General features: G+C 52.7%; 1 protein-coding gene and 1 non-coding gene across 7 annotated transcripts in view; both read left to right on the top strand.

The window, feature by feature from the left end:
• JADE2 (jade family PHD finger 2) overlaps positions 1-8034 on the top strand; it is a 50533-nt gene extending 42499 nt beyond the window's left edge. For 5 of the 6 annotated variants that reach the window (XM_066343958.1, XM_066343955.1, XM_066343956.1 and 2 more), the window contains 2 exons: positions 2157-2285; positions 3427-8034. In XM_066343958.1, coding sequence (XP_066200055.1) covers positions 2157-2285; positions 3427-4244 — 947 coding nt within the window. In that variant the 3' untranslated portion in view covers positions 4245-8034. The remainder of the gene's footprint in view (positions 1-2156; positions 2286-3426) is intronic. The other variant, XM_066343960.1, reaches the window with a different exon arrangement.
• TRNAV-UAC (transfer RNA valine (anticodon UAC)) lies at positions 140-215 on the top strand. Its single transcript has one exon. It is a non-coding gene; the product is annotated as a tRNA-Val (tRNA).
• Positions 8035-20759: the final 12725 nt, after the last annotated feature.

Consider the following 20759-nt stretch of genomic DNA (forward strand, 5'->3'; position numbering starts at 1 on the left):
GGACAGGGCGGAGAGCTGCCAGGCTGCCATCGGAGCAGGCAGCTGAGGACCTGGCACTGCCCACCCCTGCCTGAGAGCCATGCCACCTCATCTGCAATTTGGGATCACCATTCACTCTGACCCAAAACCCAGGAATGTGGCCCTGGCTGCCTGGCTCAGTGGTAGAGCTTCGGCCCTACGTGTGGAAATCCCAGGTTCAATTCCTGGCCAGGGCACACAGGAGAAGCGCCCATCTGCTTCTCCACCTTTTCCCCTCTCCTTCCTCTCTATCTCTTTTCTCCTCCCACAGCCAAAGCTCCATTAGAGCAAAGTTGGCCCCAGGTGCTGAGCATGGCTCCATGGCCTCTGCCTCAAGCTTTAGAATGGCTCTGGTTTCAACAGAGTAATGCCCCAGATGGGCAGAGCATCGCCCCCTAGTGGGCATGCTGGGTGGATCCTGGTTGGGCACATGCGGGAGTCTGTCTCTCTGCTTCCCCACTTCTCACTTCAGGAGAAAAACAACCCAGGAATGCCAAGTACAGATAGTGGGTTTGGGAGTTGCAGCCATTCAGAACTCAGAGCTCACCCTGTGCCCCAAGAGTGGGGCAGCTTCCTGGCTTCCAGAGTGTTTCCAGGCTCCCTCTCTGTTGATTGACTCAGAGAGCACTGACTAAGCATGCACAGGAGGCCAGGCTCTGTGCTGGGCCCTGCCGGGCATGCTGCTGCAGACTGAATGAACAAGGTTCCTGCCCTTGTGGTGCTCACTATCTAGAAAGATAAAGGAAGTGGAGCTCAAGGGACCGCAGTGGTGGCAGTGCAGGGACAGGCACAAGGATGGCTTCACAGTGGCAGTGATTCCGGAGCAGCATCTCCTGCTTTCTGGGACATCACTGTGACCACACACCCAGCTGTGGATAGACTCACATCCAAGGCAGCAGAGTGGCCAGGTGTGCTATGCCTTGGAGCACAGGATTCCAGAGACATGTTTAAGAGCCTGGTGGGTCCACATCCCTGCATTGAGTTTGGGCACATTTGCAACTCCTAGACCTGAGCAGCTGCAACAGGCAGCTCTTTATTCAAGGCAGGACATTTGAAGAAAAGACTGGTTTGCCTCTGCCCAAAGTTGACACTCTTAGTGTTGTGCGCTTGACCCTGGAGTGGGACACGGGCTACAGGCATATGGCCAAGACCTGTCTCGCCAAAGGGCTGGAGAAGGCTTCCTGACGACAGTGATATTTAGGCTGTGAGCTGAACCAGGTGAAGGACAGGACAAAGTAGGAGCATTTTTGGAGACCTAGAGGCCAGAACTTGTCTTGTTAGAGAAAGTAGAAGGAGGCTGGCATAGGTACAGTTAGGGTTGAAGGAGGATATCTAGTCTAAAGTGAGGCTGGGTTGCCAGGGTTGGCTGTGCAAGGTCTTGTGTACAGATGTGGAGACTGGGGCCCAGTGACGTTGCACAGGGGATCAGTAGCAGAGCTGGGACCCCCCCCCCCCCCCCCGCAACCCTCTCTTAAGCCCTTATTCTAGAAGCCCTCCAGCGTGCAGCTGAGAAGCCAGGACAATATTCCTGGCAGCTGGGCATCCCCTTCCATATGTTCATCCCTGCTCTGCTGTTCTCTAGCTCCCTAGACCTGTGTGATCACAGACTGAAAGGACCATGACCTCCTATCTACTGTCTGAGCTCGAAAGCAGACCCGGAGAGCAAGGCAGGCTTGCTCAGGGGGCTGACCAGTGTGAGTCCTGTACCAAAGCCTCTTGACTCCTCAGGTAGTGCTCTGTCCACCTCTGTGTCCAGCTCCTTGGCCTTGGAAGTCAAGGCTCTGCCACTCACCGCAAGCCAGGACTCTCCCAGGATCTGCAGGCCCCATTGATCAAGCTGCAGTCTAGCTCCTGCACAATGGCCATCTACCCTCTTTGTGGCCCTGCGCACTCTTCAAGCCAGGCCAGAGCAGCAGTGGGCATTTATACACACACTCTCCCACACCAGCTGCATTGACTCACTAGAGCTCCAGTTCTTTCAGGCCCCCAAGGTTCTGAGCCCGGGGTACAGAGGCAGCCAAGGTGACCTAGATGGTGAGGCCCCAGGGAAGCAGGATTCTTGGGGTGACATGCAGTGATCCTGGTTCTGGCTGAGGTGGTTTTGGATAACCACCTGCTGCTCTCTCTCCCTGGTACAGAGCGTTCTGGGAGGAGTGCGAAGGGCAAGAAGAGCAACTCGAAAAGGAAAGGCCATGAGGGCCCAAGGGGCAGCCCCGAGAAGAAGGAGAAAATGAAGGCGGGGCCTGACTCAGTCCTGGGACAGCTGGGTGAGTAAGTGGCCAGGCTGGCCTGGCAGGCTGGCCAAGCTCATACCATCACTGTGCTGTAACCCCCCATGTCGGGCCAGCAGGGACCCTAGCATCCCCACTACAGAGTGGGAGGCCCGAGAGAGGCCACCAGGCCCTTCTTCACTCAAGTGCTCATACCTTCCAGCCGTAAAGGAAGCTAGGGTTTCAGAGCACTGTCTGCCATCCCAAGAAATTCCTCTTTTAAAGACCTGGAGGCCATGCCCAGGAGCTCAGGAACTGACTGCTCATTCCCCTGGCCGGGGTCCTGGATTATAGGTTTCCCCGGAGGTCCTGAAGGGACCTCTAGGCCATCTGGGCCCTTCTAGGAGCCCAGCTCCATGCTTGAAGGCGAGGGCCCTAGAATTCTCCATCCTTGTACCACTCTGCCTCTGTTCCCTGCCAGTAAACATTCATGGGGCCACCTAGGAAAACCCAGAGGAGTGACCAGAGGCACTGGCCCAACCCATCTTCACTGTCACAGACCACCTTGCAGGGACATATGTCTCTGAGTCCCAGAATGTCACATGCTTCCCCTAGACCACCGCTCAGGGATTGGGGTGGAGTCCTGTCTCGACCTCACTTCCAGCACAGAAGTTCCAGGCCATCTTCTGTTTCCTTCAGTCTCAGAAAGGGGACAACTTGAGTGTATAACGGGAGGCCCAGTCTCACTAGCTGTCTCGAGACCTCAGTAAAGGAGGAATGACCCATAGCTACAGCAGGCCCTGACATCCAAGAGGGATCATCTACCCCGATACCTTGCCATCCTATTCATTCCTGACACCCTTATCCAAGTTTCTCACTTTAAAAGCTCTGGGAAGTGATGCTCATAGAAATCCAGCGCCCCCTGGTGGTCTGAGGGTGTTTTCCTCCATTCCTGCATCTCCTGTACTCCCAGGGTGAGTGTGGGGGGCAGGGCGGCTCATGTGTGTGTACCTATGCAGTCTCAAAAGTCCTTCTTGGTTTAGTGTGGCCACCTTGAAATTCTTAGTGAGTTCCAAACAGGTTGCCTGCAGGGAGGAAGGTACAGGTGGCATGCTGAGAGTGTTGGGAGGGCTTCCAGAAAGACAATGGAACGTACACCTGCTGGCATCTCACCTTACTCCTCCCTCCTCTCTGCCAGGCCTGTCCACCTCATTCCCCATCGATGGCACCTTCTTCAACAGCTGGCTGGCACAGTCAGTGCAGATCACAGCGGAGAACATGGCCATGAGCGAGTGGTCACTAAACAATGGGCACCACGAGGACCCCACCCCAGGGCTCCTGTCCGAGGAGCTGCTGCAGGACGAAGAGACGCTGCTAAGCTTCATGCGGGACCCCTCACTGCGACCTGGCGACCCTGCCAGGAAGGCCCGCAGCCGCACCACCCGCCAGCCCGCCAAGAAGAAACCGCCACAGGATGGGCCCAGTTCACGGACGACTCCAGACAAAGCCCCCAAGAAGCCCTGGGGCCAGGATGCAGCTAGCGACAAGGGGGGTCAAGGTCAAGAACCACCTACCAGGAAGCCACCACGGCGAACACCTTCTCACCTGCCATCCAGTCCTACAGCTGGCAACTGTCCCATCCCAGCAGCCGCCGAGAGCCCCCCTCCACTGGCCTCTGACACCCCCGACAAAGCAGCCCCAATGGCTGCCGACTCAAATGTCCAAGTGCCTGGCCCTACGGCAAGCCCCAAGCCCGCAGGCCGGCAGCGGCCGTCCCGCGAGAGCAAGGGAACCCGGAGATCATCCGGTGCCAGGCCTGATGCTGGGACAGGACCGCCTTCTTCTGTGGCCGACAGGCCAAAGGTCAGCCTACACTTTGACACTGAGACTGATGGCTTCTTCTCTGATGGGGAGATGAGCGACTCAGACGTGGAGGCCGAGGACAGCGGGTTGCAGCGGGGTCCCCGGGAAGCAAGGGCTGAGGAGGTGGTCCGCATGGGGGTTTTGGCCTCCTAAGTCACCCCTACCCCTGTTTTAGGCCCTGCTCTGGTCCCCCCATGAGGCCTCAGTCCAGTCACAACTGCCATTTCCAATCTGCTGAGTGTCCCAGACCCTTGAGGCTGCAACTCTGTTGTGGTTTTATTTTTAATATAGAGAAAGTTTTGAATTTCACACTGTTGTCTCTCCTCTGTGCTGGCCTAGGACATTAGGGTTCCTTCCACGGCCCCGGCTGCAGGACGGGGCCAGGTCCTGCACAGCACCCCTGCCGCAGCAGCGTCCTGGCCTCGCCCGGGTGGCCTTGTGGGCTCCTGGCTAGATAAAGGCATGGTGAAGAAGAGCTCAGGACGCCAGCCCGCTGCCACTGGGTGACATAGACTGTCGTTTGGGCATTATTTCATGGCAGATGGGCCAGTCCAGGGTCTGCCCCACCTTGCCCTTGAATCCCACTGGAGTCCATTTGGGGGGTCCTGCTGCACTCCACTGATCCCCAAGGAAGTATATACTAAGTGATACCTAGCCAGTCTACTCACTGTCACAAGCACAACGAGCTTATACGAGAAAGCACTGAGGGGGCACAGAGGGCCCGCTGGTTCCAGGCGAACCACAGCCGTCCCTACCAACCCACATCGAAGGCCTGCCGCCCAACCCGTGACCCTCCACTCCCTTGCTGCTCTGCCCCTGCCAGCGCCCAGCCCTGCAGCTGTGGGAAGGGGTTCCCAGAATTCTTCCTGAGCTGTGCCACTTACTCAGGGGACTCCCAAGCAGCCAGCCGCCAGTGCCAGTGGAGGGCTGCCAGGGAGGGCCAGTGCCCAGACGGGGGCGTGGGGCTCAGACTCGCCCACTGCAGAGAGTCGCTCCAGCGCTCCAACTTCCTTCTTTCCTTAGGGGCCAGTCTTGGCCGGAGTCTGCTCACTCCAGACAGCTGACCAGGCCAGACCATTTGCCTTTTCAAGTTTCCCAGTCCTGCTAAGAGATGAGCTGCTTCCTCGGTTTCCTTTCGGAAACTCCTCCTTCCAACTAGCAGTGGGATCCCGGGGCCGGCAGCCGTGTGGGCTGCTGGAACTGTTTCAAGTCTTGCTGGAGGCTCCTGGTTCCTCTCCCTTCGAGCCTTAACGCCCTTTCCCAACCGTGCCCTCCCTCCCTACCACCCTCCAGCCTTTCCTACCCCACTCTCTAGGTCCCAGGTAGTTGCTCTGATGAATTTTAGTGGAGTGGCCCCAGGGTGATAGCTCAGGGAACAAACAAAAAGGAATTCAGTGGAAACACGTTATTTTTTTCTTTTGTGAATTACTCCTGGGTCACTTCCGCCACTGGTAAAGCCAGAACTTCAACAAGAAGCTTGCAAAAGTCCAGTGAATCAGTCGAATCATTCTATGGATGCCAAAGAATATCTTGACCATAATACAGCACAGCCTGGACCTACCAACTTGTCACTTGGACTTTTTTTTTAATGGAGTTCTTAGCAACAAAATACAGAAACATGTTTGTTGCACACACCCAAGGAGATGAGCCCAAGCTCTTGGAGGAGGATGCTCTTCTGTTGCCCAACTGTGGAAACCAGGAACCGGGTGTTGGATTTCAGATCCTGGACTGGGCCCACCATGAGCTTTCCGGAAACTCAGACTCATGGGGGGAGGAACACTGGCAGTGAAACCGGCATGGCCAAAGTCTTGACCATGAGGTTTCCGTCCATCACCACCATGCAGATACACAAAGCGCAAATCAGTGGGATGGGGAGCAACTTGACCACTCACCCCCGACTCCAAAACTAGTAAGGTACGACAGTGGCGTTGTCATCAACACTCAAGTTTTATGTGAATTTTAGGAAACAAAGATAATGACTTTAAGTTCAGGGGATCGGACAAATGTGTCCAGTTGGAATGGACTCAGCAGGCTTCAAGGATTCTGGGCATTGGGATGGCACAAGCTATCATGTAGAGTTTAGTCTGTTGCCGCCTTGGTAGTAGTGGCCAGTGCAGTGTCGGCAGCAGCGTCCCAGCCCCACTCTGTTTACTGCCTTTGAACAGACCTTCCTTCCCCACGCTTCGGGTCACAGCCTTGTCTGTGCTGGATTGCCCAGTCTGACCTCGCAGGAAGCAAAAGGATGGGCTTAAAGAACAACCAAACTCCCCCCAGGGTGTGGGGTAGGGTGCCAGGAGTGATTTAGATAGATCCCTAGACTCAGCACTTTCCCCTGGGGCAAGCCTGGGCTCCCTGGGCTGGGAGAGATCAGGGAGGGAGTACGGTGGGCCTGGCCCCTGCTGGGCAGACGGCATTCTGCCTAGTTGGGGGTGGGGGGCTCTGTTCAAGTTGGCCTCTGGATTCTGACCCTTTCCTATGTTGGCTCTTGCTTTGTTTGGACTGGATTATCCTTGGGGCCATATCCTGCACAGAGCCTAGGTGTCTCGTTAAGCTGGCTGGTGGGGACCCCTTCCCTCCCAGGTGAGTCCCTGACCTTATCAAGCAGCTGTCCCCCTTTTGGATGTCCACCAGGCTGAAAAGATGGCAAGGATGCCGGTTTCTACCTCCTTCCTTTCCACCATTAGCCAGAGCCCATTCCTCTTCTGTTCTACTGTCCGCCACCCCTGAAGTTAAGGTGGGAAGACGACAGAAGAGGCCTCCGCAGGCCAGAGGCTGGGGCAGATCTTGCACACTTGACCTCACTGGCCCGCACTCCCCTGCCCTCGGGGAGGGAGAGGCTGCTCTGTAGCTCACTCTGGCTGCCCACCCACCTTCCCCCTCATCACAGTGAGAAAGGATATTGTGCAAGGAAACTATTTTTATGGATGAGAGATGTATTTTACAACAAATAAGGAGAAGAAAGGTAGAAAGGTTTATTTTATTAATGAGCCCTGACTTGGTGACAGTGTGTGAGCATTTTAAGGGTCTCGGTTTCCTTGGAGAAGTTACCCGTGTTTCCAGGCATGGGGGTCAGGCTGTTGGTATGTGAGTGTATGTGTACCAGGGCACATCACGTGTGTCCATGTGCATGCGTGTCTGTGTATCGTAGGTGGGCACACTACAGGACTTGCTGGGACAATTCCCAAAGAATCAACTGTCCAACTTGAACAGACATTAGCAGCAGCTGGACTTGGCATCTCCTTGCTCACTGCCAGATGTGGCCAACCTCTGCCTGTGCCCAGAGCTCTGCAGAATGGTCTGAATGCCTGTAGCAAGGCCCTGGGGGAGGCCACTTCCCATGCCCCTTGGTGCAGCTGACCACATTGGTCAAAGAGCCAGGGCTGGAGTCTGGGGCTTTTGGTTGTTCTTTAAGGCACTGCCTGCCACCTTGTCCCTCAGACGCACAACACTCTGTGCTCCACGTCGGCTTGGGGTGGGGGCATGATATGAATGTCACAGGAGGAGACACCTTCTGTCTTTGTTTCAAAGAAAGTGATGTGCCATTTGTTAATATACAAGAGAAATATTGAAAATATATTGAAAAGAGCAATTTTAAATTATTTTTGGCTTATGTTGCAATATTTATTTTCTTGTATTAGAAAAGATTCCTTTGTAGAGAAAAAATGTATTTTTCATTAACGCAAAGACCTATTTCTCCTTTTTGTACATCGTCCATGTTCGTTGCCCTTATCGAGCAATAGAATGTATGGCCGCCCTGGTGCGGCCCGCTCCCACGTGCCCTGCATGATTCTGTGTTGCTGCTGCTACATAGCTTTCAGTCCCATCCTGTCCTGCTCACTCATGGGGGTTCCAGACCCCACCCCGACCGGGGCCTGTGTCTCCAGGAGCCCTTTGCACTCCTCATGTGTTGGCAAACGCAGTTAATAAAGCAATGTTTTCCGTGCTGGCTGGTGTGAGGCTTTGTTGCATTGAACGGGGCAAGGGTCCTGTGCACACACCCGACAGTGGGCTCAGTGAAACGTCAGTGGTCCCTGGGTGTCCCACAGAGCTGCTGCTACCGCCTAAGGAGTCACAATAGTGATGGTCATAGTGACCCCTCTGTATGTGCCAGGGGCTCTGCTTAAGGGCTGTATTTCTTTTGCTCCTCCCTGTTGTCACCCGTTGGGATTCAGAGTGGGTGAGGGATATACCCAAAGCCACGCCTCTGGTAAGAGGTGAAGTGCTGTGTCACAGGCGGGACTGCTAGGTTCTTGCCACCCCCATGAGCCACCTGCCTGGGACAGTGGGAAGGTTTAGAAGGAAGCTCGGGCATCTGTCCCTACATCAGGGAAGAATTTTGCCCAGGTTTGTTTTTCATTCATTATTTTCTGAGCTTGATTCATTCCAGGTCTCTGGAAATATGGGGACCATCCCTGCCCAGAGCAGCTCACAGTCCAGCAAGAACCAGACATGAGGGAACTGGGGGTCATTATGGAGGCCTGGGCTGATCTGGGTGGGTGGGGTGCATTCAGAAAGCAATCCCATTCATTCATTCATCCAAGAATGAATTTATTGACCACACAGCCGGTTCTGCCAGTGTGCTGGGTTGTATACTGTGCATGTCACTAGGACTCTGCCCTCCTGGATCTTCCAGGCAATGGAGAGCTGAAGAATAAACAGTTACTTGTCCAAGGGGAACTGGAGAGAAGGAAGGTACAAGAAACATTCCTGGTAGAGGGCTTACCACAGTTAAAGACCTGTTCGCTATGCGAGGAGGGGTCTTTAACCTCAGAGCCCAAGGGGAGGCTGTGTGGAAAGGGGGTCGAACTGGGAATCGAGCTGAGCTGGCAACTTAGTCGTTTAAGGCAGAGAACTGCCTCATTTTCCTCACCAGTGCAATAAGTGGCAGGTCCCCAAAGGCACCTCCAGATCCAAAGTTCTGTGAGTCCACAATGTGGAAAGCATTAGAAATAAACTTGTGGACTCCCAGGAGGCCAGCCCACCTGGCCGTGGTGTGGAGCATCTCTTGGCCAGCTGCTCCGGGCCCAGCTCCCCAGCCTCTCCCACTCCTGTGTCCAGCCCAATGCCCCAGTAGTCCACGAGAGTGATGCAGGGTCCCTCCATCCCTCTAAGACCTGCACCTGACGGCAGACCCGGCTGATAACTGGGGTACCTGTGGGTCTGAAGCAGCAATGTTCAATAGAAAGAGCCATGAGTTTAAATAGTACAGGAAAAAGGAGTTTTAATTAATCCATTATATCTGAGGTGTCACAACTTAAACTATATACTTAATATAGAATAATTATTAATGAAATATATTACATTCTTTTTTTGGTACTGTGTATTTTACACTTACAGCATACCTCAGTGCAGACTAGCCACATTTCAAGCTTAATATTCATGTCTTGTCCATTGGGCAGCACAGCCCTGGTGACTCAGCTGTCCCCTGTATTGCCCTGGTCTCGGTCTCATATGGTCTCATGTCTGATCGGTGCTCCTAGGCCTTCACACCAGTCACTGCCTCTGCCATCCCTGCCCTGTCAGAGCCCCCAAGGACAGGACATGTGCAGGCAGACCGGTAGCAGCTCCCCTGAGGAGGGCCAGTTCTCTGCCAGCGTCTCTCAGAGGGGAATATCTCCTCATTCACAACTTTAGTCAGGCCTGCATTGACTCGGGCTCACTGAACACCTGGTGCTGGGCCCTGAGGCCACTAGGATGACCACAAGTTTCTGTGCAGAGGCCAGGCCCGTGTGGGTGGGAGACAGACTTGAATCAGATAATCCCAAAGCAATGTGCACCTACTCATCGCGACTGTGCTGCAAGTGAGTGTGAGGTGCGAGGAGGTCTCTGCCCACCCCATACTTCCCCTGTTCACTCAACCGGATCTGGGGCGCCATCTGCCGCCCGCCGGGCCACAGCCTAAACGCCTCCAGCTCCAAGTCCTGAGCGCCAGAGCCAATGCTGCTGCGTTCTGCCAGCGGTCTCCTCGTCCCTGCATGCCAGCTCCCCTCAGTGCAGAGAAGGATCTTTGTCAGCTTCAGGAACAGGGAGGCAGTTCAAGGACAAGGGGCCTCCCGAGAGAATAAGGCCTTGGCTGAGGCCTGCTGGATGCCCAATCTGGGTGGAGTGGGTAGACCAAGAATACCCAGCCCCTGCCTTCTTGCAACTGCCAAAGGAGGGCAGGAAATCAACGGTGGGTTGGAGAGGTAGCACCCCCTGCTCCCTGAGTTGGCCTCAGTCCCTTTCTGCACCTGTGTCTGTGACCAGAGCTGCCAGAGGAGGCAGCAAATGCCCTTTTTCTTGGGGTCCATCTCAGGACTCAGAGGCCAGGAAATGCAGCCGCCCTCTCCTCCACAGCAGACCCCCACGCTTCAGCTTCACCTTCAGCCTCACGGGCATCCACGAAGGCCAGCCGTTAGGCACTGTGAGGACTGAGCCAGCCTGTCACTGCCCCTGTGGGTCTGGCCCTGCCACCCGCTCCCCCTGGTGAGAGGCCCAGGCAGAGGCACATGAGGCTTCATGATTACCATTTGGTAGTGCTCAATAAAAAAAGGTCATAAAATATGAGTTTTAGGGCAGCCTTTTGGGGTTCAGGCAGACTCATTGCCAAGAGTCAGAGGAAGAGAGGAAAGGAGGTACTGATTGGTCAAGCACGTGACTTAAGGGACAGGCTGTACAGAGCAGGGTGGTGCTCAATCCCCAGTGTCCACGCCAGGACTGGCATCCAGAAGCATACACATCCGTTCTAAGGCAACCCGGATCGGGACACAGAGGCCCTGGTGCTGGCTCGTCAGGAAGACCATCAGTGGGTTAGGCTATAGGGTTGCCAGATTTAGCAAAGAAAAATACAGGCTATGCAGTAAAATTAGCATTTCAGACAAACAACGAGTAATGCTATAGTATAAGTCTATTCCAAATACTACATCCTTTATTTTTTCTGGCTGTCCTGGTGAGAGGCCTCGTGTCCTCCACTACACTGTGCCCAGGCAGGGGGTCAGTGCTGGCATGAGATTTACTGTTGTGAACAAACTGGAGCAGATCCCGGACTGTCCCCACGCCCCAGAACACTCACCCATGCAGCCCCAGAGCAATGGGAGCGGGCTACAGCCAGTGGCCAGGACAGACAGGGCCCAGCCTGCACCTGTCTCACTCTGCCACAGCGCCCACTGCATCTATGTCCCAGTCCATGGCTGAATAGATGCCAAGGTGTCTTGAAAGGACCCTGCTCCTTGAAGCTCTTTGAGGCCCACAGCCCACTTATTTGCTGACTTGGGTCAGCATCTAAGAGAGTTGCAGCACTATTCAGTATAGCTAAGAGGTGGAAGAAACCAAGGTATCCATTGCTAGACAAATGGATAAAGAAAATGTGGCAGCTTGACCTATGGTGGCGCAGTGGATAGAGCGCCAACCTAGAACGCTGAAGTGACCAGTTCGAAACCCTGGGCTTGCCCAGTCAAGGCACATGTGTGAAGCAACTACTGCGAGTTGATTCTTTCTATTCCTGCACCCCCCTTTCTAGAAGCCATTCTAAAACATTAAAAAGAAAAAAGAGTCCAGCTTGGGCCTCTGCCTTTCCTGGGCTATACCCATGACTCCCCTGCATCCCCCAACTCAAACTCAAATCAGGCTCCATTTTGTTATTGTGATTCCCCTCCCTACCCCCCAAGGCTTTCTGCACAGACTGACTCAGGAGTGAGGAGACCAGGGGTCAGGTCTCTCTGCCACGGACTTTATGTACCTCAGTTTTCCCATATGTACAATGGTAGAAGAGGTTGAGGATACTGGGATCTTCAAAGTCCAGGTCCTGAGGGCCAGAAGACGTGGTCAGTGAGGGTCAAGTGAGAGCCTGCCAGGCCTGTTAAGGTAAGACCTACTGGGTGAGGTGGGGCTGGTTGGCAGATAGGTGAGGTGAGCCCCCAGACTGGACTTGGGCAGAGGGAGAGAAGGAAGAAGCTTTACTCACCCAGCTTGTGACCTTCACCTAATCAGAATGCCACTGGCTGCTAATTCATCTGTCATCAGGTGAAGGGGTTAGGAGGTGCACAGCAGTAGCCTTGGATGTGATTATGGGATCAGAGGTCTGGCTAGGACAGTGACAGGGTTAAGCATGAAACAGGGTTTGGGGCCCTGGAGGAGGCGTCCTCCAGTCTTTGGAATGGGGTGCGGGCCTCACTGGCAGGGCTGGGTGACAGTTCTCGGCTGGGCTCGCCCTGGGTCTAGGGGTTTGTGTTCCATGGCTGATCCCCTCAGTCCCCTCTGTCCTCAGCTAAAATGAGCCACATGTGGCCATTCAGGGATAGAGGGTTCATCCCTGAATGCACCGTGAAGGGGAAAGTGACTTGAAATGGCATCTTGAGGGCCTTGGGGTGGTAATGGAGAATTACTGACATGTGTTCCTGCCCTTTCTGTGTCTCAGTCTCCTCACTTCTTAAATGAGGATGAGAGTTCCTGCTGGACCCACCAGACAGGGTGGCTGAGAGGCGCAAGTGGGCATGAGTGTGAAGTGGGCAAGGTGGGGAGCCATGGACAGCCCTGGGGGACAGGATCAGCAGAGCTTCAGGCAGACGGGCCAGATGCAGGAGTCAGAGGAATCTGTGTGCGCTCCCTTCCTGGAAACTGAGCCGGTAAAACCCCGTTGTTTACAAGTTCTCGTGTACCTTCCTACCCCAACCAGGATGGCGGGGTCTGGGTCAGGGCAGGACTGGCCACCTGCAGCTGGGGTGGGTGCTGGTTGTAAACAGCTGGCGCTCATCCAGGAAGCAGCTCATGTGAACCCTGTGACAGTCAGCTGCCTGGGCCTGAGAAACACCCACTTCCCAGCATTCTGGGTTTCTACATGGCCATCTGTACACCTGAAACCTTGTAACCCAAGAAGAGCCTGTAGGTAGCTGAACAGGACATCCCTCCTGCCCCCACCCCCAACCCCCTTTTGCAAAGAAAGAATGTTCCATTGCTAGGGATCAAATGTGATCAACATAAACTCCGGAGAGCAGCTAGGACTTGCAGGAGAAGCCAAGGGGGGTGAATGACTCAGCAAAAGCAACCTTCCCTGGTAGATAGTCTGAACTGCTATTTTAGGGCTCTGAGTGACTGCCTGGTTCTGGTGACAGGTGCTTGGTATACACAGCCTTACTTCCACATGCCAGCTGTAATATTCATGCCCATTGGCTTACCGAAGGAAGCCTAGGAGGCTTGGCAAGGAGGTCTGTTGGGTGGGTCTGACCACTGCTTCATCCAGTGTAAGACTCACAAATGAGCTCATGCCAAAGGGAGCAGCGTGCCATGTGGACGCATCGTGAATCAGAGGAGATGCGCAAATCTCAGGCACCTCTCTCCTCTCCAGAAGCACTTCCTTCTAGTCAAGAAACTGTGGGACTGGCCCAGCCTGTACCATTGATCCTGGTTTTCAGGGTTGGAGGGGGGGGGGGGGGTAGGGCATGAAAGCTTGTGCCCAAAGAACTGCCTTCTATAGGACAGCTTCGGCATTCTAGTGACAGAGAGCTTGTCATTTTGAAAGCAACCCAGTGCTAAGCCATCTGTGTTTAAAAAAAAAAAAGTCCTTAAATTCAACTGCAGTTGTCTCCTTGATATTTGATATTTTTTTCACTGTCGTCCTGAGCCCTGAAGCCACAGAGGTCAAGTCCAATCCTCTGTTCTCTGCACTATTTGATGAGTTAAGATACCATCCCATGTGACTTCAAGTTCAGTACTTTCCCAAGGGGTTAGAATGCAGGGTATTCCTCCCCTCCTCTCTTTCCACTGCACTTCAATTGCTTGGTGGGGGAGCCACCAGGTGCCACACTGTTCAGATAGGGCCGGTTCCGGGTCAGAGAGGGAACAGAGCTGCCTCAGCTCCCCTCAGTCCCAGCAACGTCATCAGAAAGCCCCCACCCCAGCTCAGCCCGGCGTACCTGCCATTTCAATAGCTTCAGCATGTGTTTCAGTTTTAACCCAAACCAGAATCTTTCCTGTTAAACAGCAATGAAAAAGTCTTCGCAGCTGAAAGATTTCCTAAAAGAAAGGGTTCATTAAGCCACGTGCCAGCAAGAAAAAGAGCTGGTGCGGAGGTTCGCAGCCGGAACCGCCAGCAGCGCCCGCGGCCGGGACTGCCGGCCGGAAGCTGGAGGAGAAGGCAGCGCGGCCGCAGTCGTGGAGCGGACCGGCTCCTTTGTACATCAAGCCTGAGGGAGGAAGAAGATGTAAGTTGTTTGAAAGACTTCGCTGCAGATAGAAGGTGAAGAGGGGCGTCCTGGGGCAGGTGCAGAGTCCCCAGGGAGGAGGTGTTTGCTGCTCAGGATTGGCTGTTGGTTGCAGTCTGCAAAGGTCATGTGCAGCTAGGTTGGAGGTGCCCCGTGGTCTGTGGCTCCTCATGGTTGGCTACTCCACTGTTCTCTTTTATTTTTCAATTTTTTCCATTGATTTGAGGAGAGGGGGTTGGGGGAAAGAAGATAGAGAGAGAAGCATCAACTCAGTTCCCCTTAGTTGTTATACTTAGGTGTACACTCATTGGTTGCCTCTGGTATGTGCCCTGACCCAGGATGGAACCAGGATGCTTTATCCACTGCTCAGTGGACCGACCAGGGCTCAGCTGTTCTTTTTTAGATAATCATGGAAATAGCCACCTGAGAGTTAATTCCAAGTTTCCATGTACACTTAGGAGTGTGAGCCATCTTTTGTTGGTTTTGCCCTGCAGTTTTTGACTGACTAACCCCTCGTCTTTCCCCTCTAACAGTGGCTTGCTGTAATTTAAGACTTCTCAGTTGTTTTGTGGTTGTTCCTACTGCCAGGGCCACACACTCTGGTGCACATGCTCAATGGTCAGAGTGGCATTTTGAGGAGAGCACATGTCTAGCCACATGATCCCAACTTCAGATAGCATGTCCTCATCTGAACAATGGCCCCACAAGCAGGCTATTCCAGTGGATCACTGGCTCTTACCTTTGCTCTGAAAACATGGTCATGTGTCATAAAATACTGGTTTTGGGATTGGTGTGAAAAATAATGTCCTTATCATTACAGGGGAGAAAGAGGTTGAAATATGGTAAAAGAGCAGCCCTGTTCTCCTGCCTCCTCCTCAGTTGAGGCTGCATGCCCTCAGGTTTTCCCTCAGTCCTACCTCCTTCTGTTTTTTGTTTTGTTTTTTATGAAGTGAGAGGCAGGGAGGCAGAGAGACAGACTCCCACATGCACCTAACCAGAATCCACCTGGCAAGCCTCCTATGGGGAGATGCTCTGCCCATCTAGGGCCCTTGCTCCATTGCTCAGCAACTGAGATATTTTAGCTCCTGAGGCGAGGCCATAGAGCCATCCTCAGTGCCCAGGGCCAACTTGCTAGAATGAACCATGGCTGGGGGAGGGGGAGAGAGGAAAGAGGAAAGGGGAAGGGTGGAGAAGCAGATGGTCACTTCTCCTGTGTGCCCTGACTGGTAATCAACCGGGACTTCCACATACTGGGTCGACACTCTACCACTGAGCCAACCGGCCAGGGCCAGTCCTACCTCCTTCTAAACATTTTGCACATAGTGTGGCCTCAGGCACTGGGCTCTACCCCCCCGCAAGACAAACAAAGCCCTTTTCTGCCATGCTTTTGTCTTTGCTGTTCTATCTCTTGGAATATTCTCTCTCACCACTTCTCCACTTAACCAGTTTGTGCTCCTTTCAAGATTCAGCTCTAATGCCCTGTTTGTAGAAACCTCCTTGGTAGACTGGGCGCCTTTTCTTTTGCCTTCCACAGTGCCTTTAGAAGATCTCTGCCCACTTTTCATTGTGGGATGCCAGCCTTCGGCAAGCAGACGTTTAGGAAATGTCTGCTGACTAGCTGACTGATGGAAAGGCAGGCGGAAGGTGAGACCAGGCTCCCCAACCTGAATGCAACACCAGCACAATCCTTGGTAAATGCCTCATGATAACCAATGCCAGCTGTGTGTGAAGAGGGAAAAAGAGAAAAGCTGGTGAGTAGGGACCCTGCCCCCTATTTTGCACTTGGAGTGGTGAGCGAAGTCACCAGCAGTGCCAGCACACTGCTCCTCTAAGGAGGAAGGCAAGTTGCGGCTCCAGAGAACCCAAAAGGGGCCACACTGCCACCCAACTGCCAGCAGACCAGTGATTCTGAGCCTGGCCCCAAACAGAAGCTGGGTGGAGAAAAACTCAGACTGTTCACTAAATAGCTTTGTGCCCCAGCCTTTGCTGGGTATGTGCATATCTGTGGCCAGGCAGTCAAGAAAGAAAGCATTGTCGGTTTCCTTCAGGAGCCGTCAGGGCTGTGGTCCATGCAGTGGAGTCCTGAGATACAAACAAGCTGCCACGTGTTTAGCCACTGGTGCTCAGAACAGGGATAGAGCTCTCCTTTCCCTTTCTCACAGAGGGGCTCTTGGCCATTCAGGTCTCAAAAGTGAAGTCTTGGCCCTGGATGGTGGCTCAGTGGATAAAGTGTTGGCCTGGCTTATGGCCACACCAGGTTCGATTTCTGGTCAGGGCACACAGGAGAAGCAACTATCTGCTTCTTCCTATCTCCCTATCCCCCTTCTCTCCTTCCAGTCCCACAGCCAGTGGCTCTATTGGTACAAGCATAGCCCCAGGTGCTGAGGATGGCTCAAGTGTCATCCTCAGGTGCTAAAATTAGCTTGATTGATTCAAGCATCAGCTCCAAAGGGGTTGCCGGGTAGATCCTGGTTGAGGTGCATGCAGGAGTCTGCCTCACTATCTCTCCTTCTCTCACCTAAAAAAAACAACAACAAAAAAACAAAGAACGTGAAATCCCTAGGTTGGAGGAAAGTCAATAGTTTAATATGATTCCTTAACTACGAGCAGGGTCTAAGGAGACTTCTGGCCAAACACTAGCCCTTGCTGGGAGGAAACCCTAAGTATAGTGCTTGATAATATTTGTAATCTCCCTAGTTTCTGAGATTTTGCTAATCCCAGATGAAATGGAACTACAGTGCCACTGTTGAATTTCACATCCAGAAAGCAGTAAACAAAAATTTCCGCTTTATATAGAATTATACAACTGTAACCCGTATAACTTTATTAACCAGTCATCCCCAATAAATTCAATTTAAAAAGTACTTTTAAAAGTTTCCATTTTGTGCCCTGGATAGATGATTTGGCTAGTTAGAGCCTCATCCTGATGTGCAAAGGTTGCCAGTTTGATCCCTGGTCAGGGCACATGCAGAAACAGATCAATGTTTCTGTCTCTTTCTCTCTTCCTCTCTAAAATAAATTTTAAAACAATTTCCATTTTGAACCCCAAGTGTTTCTTTCCCTGTCCACCTTGTACCTCACCTTCAGTGATCTCTTCCCCTTCTTTGCTTTTAACAGCCATGAAACACATCACACGCAAAAAGCTGTGTGCTTGGAGGAATGTGTTACCATTAACTGAGGCCTTTTCAATTCAGTTGAGGAAGAAGGCTCTTCAGTTCCTTTCTGGGACATTATCAGCTTCTCGGTAGTGACACATTGCCAACACAGAAGTAAGAGTGACTTTAATAAACATTTTAGGCCCTAGCCGGTTGGCTCAGCGGTAGAGTGTCAGCCTGGCATATGGAAGTCCCGGGTTCGATTCCCAGTCAGGGCACACAGGAGAAGTGCCCATCTGCTTCTCCATTCTTCCCCCCTCTCCTTTCTCTCTGTTTCTCTCTTCCTCTCCCACAGCCAAGGCTCCATTGGAGCAAAGTTGGCCCGGGCGCTGAGGAAGGCTCCATGGCCTCTGCCTCAGGCACTAGAATGGCTCCAGCTGCAATGGAGCAACACCCCAGATGGGCAGAGCATCGCCCCTTGGTGGGCATGCTGGGTGGATCCCGGTTGGGGACATGCAGGAGTGTCTGACTGCCTCCCCACTTCAAAAATAAATAAACATTTTTCAGAATGTCCCAAATCAAATCCCACATTCCAAAGCAAGGCTCACTTTGTTTACTAAATAACAGCCAGAAAATGATTGATGTCTAATTTTAAATAGAATTAAGAGGCTTTGTAAACAGGCCCTGACCTTTGTCAATAAATTGAATCTAGTGGAACCCTGTGTGAGAGATGTGGCAGAAATAGAGGCTTGTTTTGGGGCCTTTGTTTTGTTTTAGGACTTCTGTCTTTATTTTATTTTATTTTCTGAAGTTGGAAACGGGGAGGCAGTCAGACAGACTCCCACATGTGCCTGACCGGAATCCACCTGGCATGCCCACCAGGGGGCGATGCTCTGCCCATCTGGGGCGTTGCTCTGTTGCAACCAGAGCCACTCTAGTGCCTGAGGCAGAGGCCATAGAGCCATCCTCAGTGCCCGGGCCAACTTTGCTCCAATGGAGCCTTGGCTGCGGGAGGGGAAGAGAGAGACAGAGAGGAAGGAGAGGGGGAGGGGTGGAGAAGCAGACGGGGCCTCTCCTGTGTGCCCTGGTCGGGAATCAAACCCAGGACTCCTACATGCCAGGCTGATGCTCTACCACTGAGCCAACCAGCCAGGGCCAGGACTTCTGTCTTTAATCATCAGGTTTCTAAACTGTAGTTCTTACTTTTCCAACAGGAAGTTGGTGGCCAGCACCCAAAGGGCTTCATTTACATGGTTTCCCAGGAAGTTTCTCTATTTTCAACAAGGTGATTTTTAAAAAAATTTAGTGAGAGGATTGGGAGGCAGAGACAGAACTCCTGCATGCACCCTGACCAGGATCCACCCAGAAAACACACTAGGGGGTGACGCTCTACCCATTTGGGGCCCTTGCTCCATTGCAACCAGAGCCATTCTAGTGCCTGGGGCAGAGGCCATGGAGCTATCCTCAGTGCCTGGACCAACTCCCTGCAATCGAGCCTTGGCTGCAGGAAGGGAGGAGAAGAGAGAGAGGGAGAGAGAGAGAGAGAGAGAGAGAAGAGAGAGGGAGAGGGGTAGAGAAGCAGATGGGCACTTATTCTGTGTGTCCTGACCGGGAATTGAACCTGGTCACTTGCATTGCTTGTACCTTTGGTATAAATATCAGTGTAGTTGGTGATTATGTGGCTAAATTCAAGAAAATGAGTTAAATAAACTAGGCTTTATTTTATTAGCATGTGTCCCTTCAATGCAATTACTATTTCTAGCTATTTAGTTTCTTTTTTTTTTTGTATTTTTCTGAAGTGATAAGTGAGGAGGCAGAGAGACTCCTGCATGAGCCTGACCGGGATCCACCCGGCAAGCCCACTAGGGGACGATGCTCTGCCCATCTGGGGCACTGCTCTGTTGCAACCATAGCCATTCTAGTGCCTGAGGTGGAGGCCATGGAGCCATCCTCAGCACCCAGGCCAACTTTGCTCCAATGGAGCCTTGGCTGTGGGAGGGGAAGAGAGAGATAAAGAGAGAGGGGTAAGGGTGGAGAAGAAGATGGGCGCTTCTCCTGTGTGCCCTGGCCAGAAACCCAGGACATCCACATGCTGGGCCGATGCTCTACCGCTAAGCCAACGGGCCAGGGTTCTAGCCACTTAGTTTCAATTCAACAAATAAGTTGAGTTCATAAGTAAATCTCTATCTGATGGACCCAATTGTAATAGAACCAATAGAATGATTGGTTTTTTTTTTAATTTTTTATTTATTGATTCTAGAGAGAGAAGGGAGAGAGAGAGAGAGACAGGAACATCGATTTGTTTCTGTATGTGCCCTGACGGGCAACCTCTGTGCTTTGGGATGATGATCTAACTAGTGGAGCTATTCGGCCAAGGCTAATGATTGGTTTTAAAAGAGCACAAAGCGGCCCTGGCCGGTTGGCTCAGCGGTAGAGCGTCGGCCTGGCTTGCGGAGGACCCGGGTTTGATTCCCGGCCAGGGCACATAGGAGAAGCGCCCATTTGCTTCTCCACTCCCCCCCCCCTTCCTCTCTGTCTCTCTCTTCCCCTCCTGCAGCCAAGGCTCCATTGGAGCAAAGATGGCCCGGGCGCTGGGGATGGCTCCTTGGCCTCTGCCCCAGGCGCTAGAGTGGCTCTGGTCGAGGCAGAGTGACGCCCTGGAGGGGCAGAGCATCCGCCCCTGGTGGGCGTGCCGGCGGATCCCGGTCGGGCGCATGTGGGAGTCTGTCTGACTGTCTCTCCCCGTTTCCAGCTTCAGAAAAATACAAAAAAAAAAAAAAAAAAAAAAAAAGCACAAAGCCTGTTGTCATTCTGCACATAGTTAGGGGGAATGCTAAAGGAGTGACTGTAGAAAGGCTTTATATTTGCATTTAAGTCTCAAAAGTAGCTTTTGATAATCATTACCAAAGTGACTTTTTCTTCCCTGATTGGCCAATGATCATTTAGTGTTATTCGTATTTAGAATTGTTGTATCACTGTTTCTCCTAAATGAGAAATCAACACTAGCATCAGAAAACCTGAGAAGCTTGTTGCAGATCCAGATTCCTGCCCTCCACCTCCATCCCACATCTACTAAGTCAAAATGTTTGGTGAGATTTTCTTTCGTGTGTGTGTGTGTGTGTTTAAAGCTTCCCAGGGCGCTGGCCGGTTGGGTCAGTGGATAGAGCATTGTCCCCGCATATGGACGTCTGGGTTTGATTCCCAGTCAGAGCACACAAGAGAAGCGACCATCTGTTTCTCTCCCCCTTCTCACTCTCTTCTCCTCCTGCAACCAGTGGCTCAATTGGTTCAAGTGTTGGCCCTGAGCACTAAGGATAGCTCAGTTGAGTGTCAGTCTCAGGCACTAAAGATAGCTTGGTTGATTTGAGCATCAGCCTGACAAGGGTTGCCAGGTA

This window comes from Saccopteryx leptura, chromosome 6, assembly GCF_036850995.1.
Source record: "Saccopteryx leptura isolate mSacLep1 chromosome 6, mSacLep1_pri_phased_curated, whole genome shotgun sequence".
In the NCBI taxonomy this organism is placed as follows: Eukaryota; Metazoa; Chordata; class Mammalia; order Chiroptera; family Emballonuridae; genus Saccopteryx; species Saccopteryx leptura.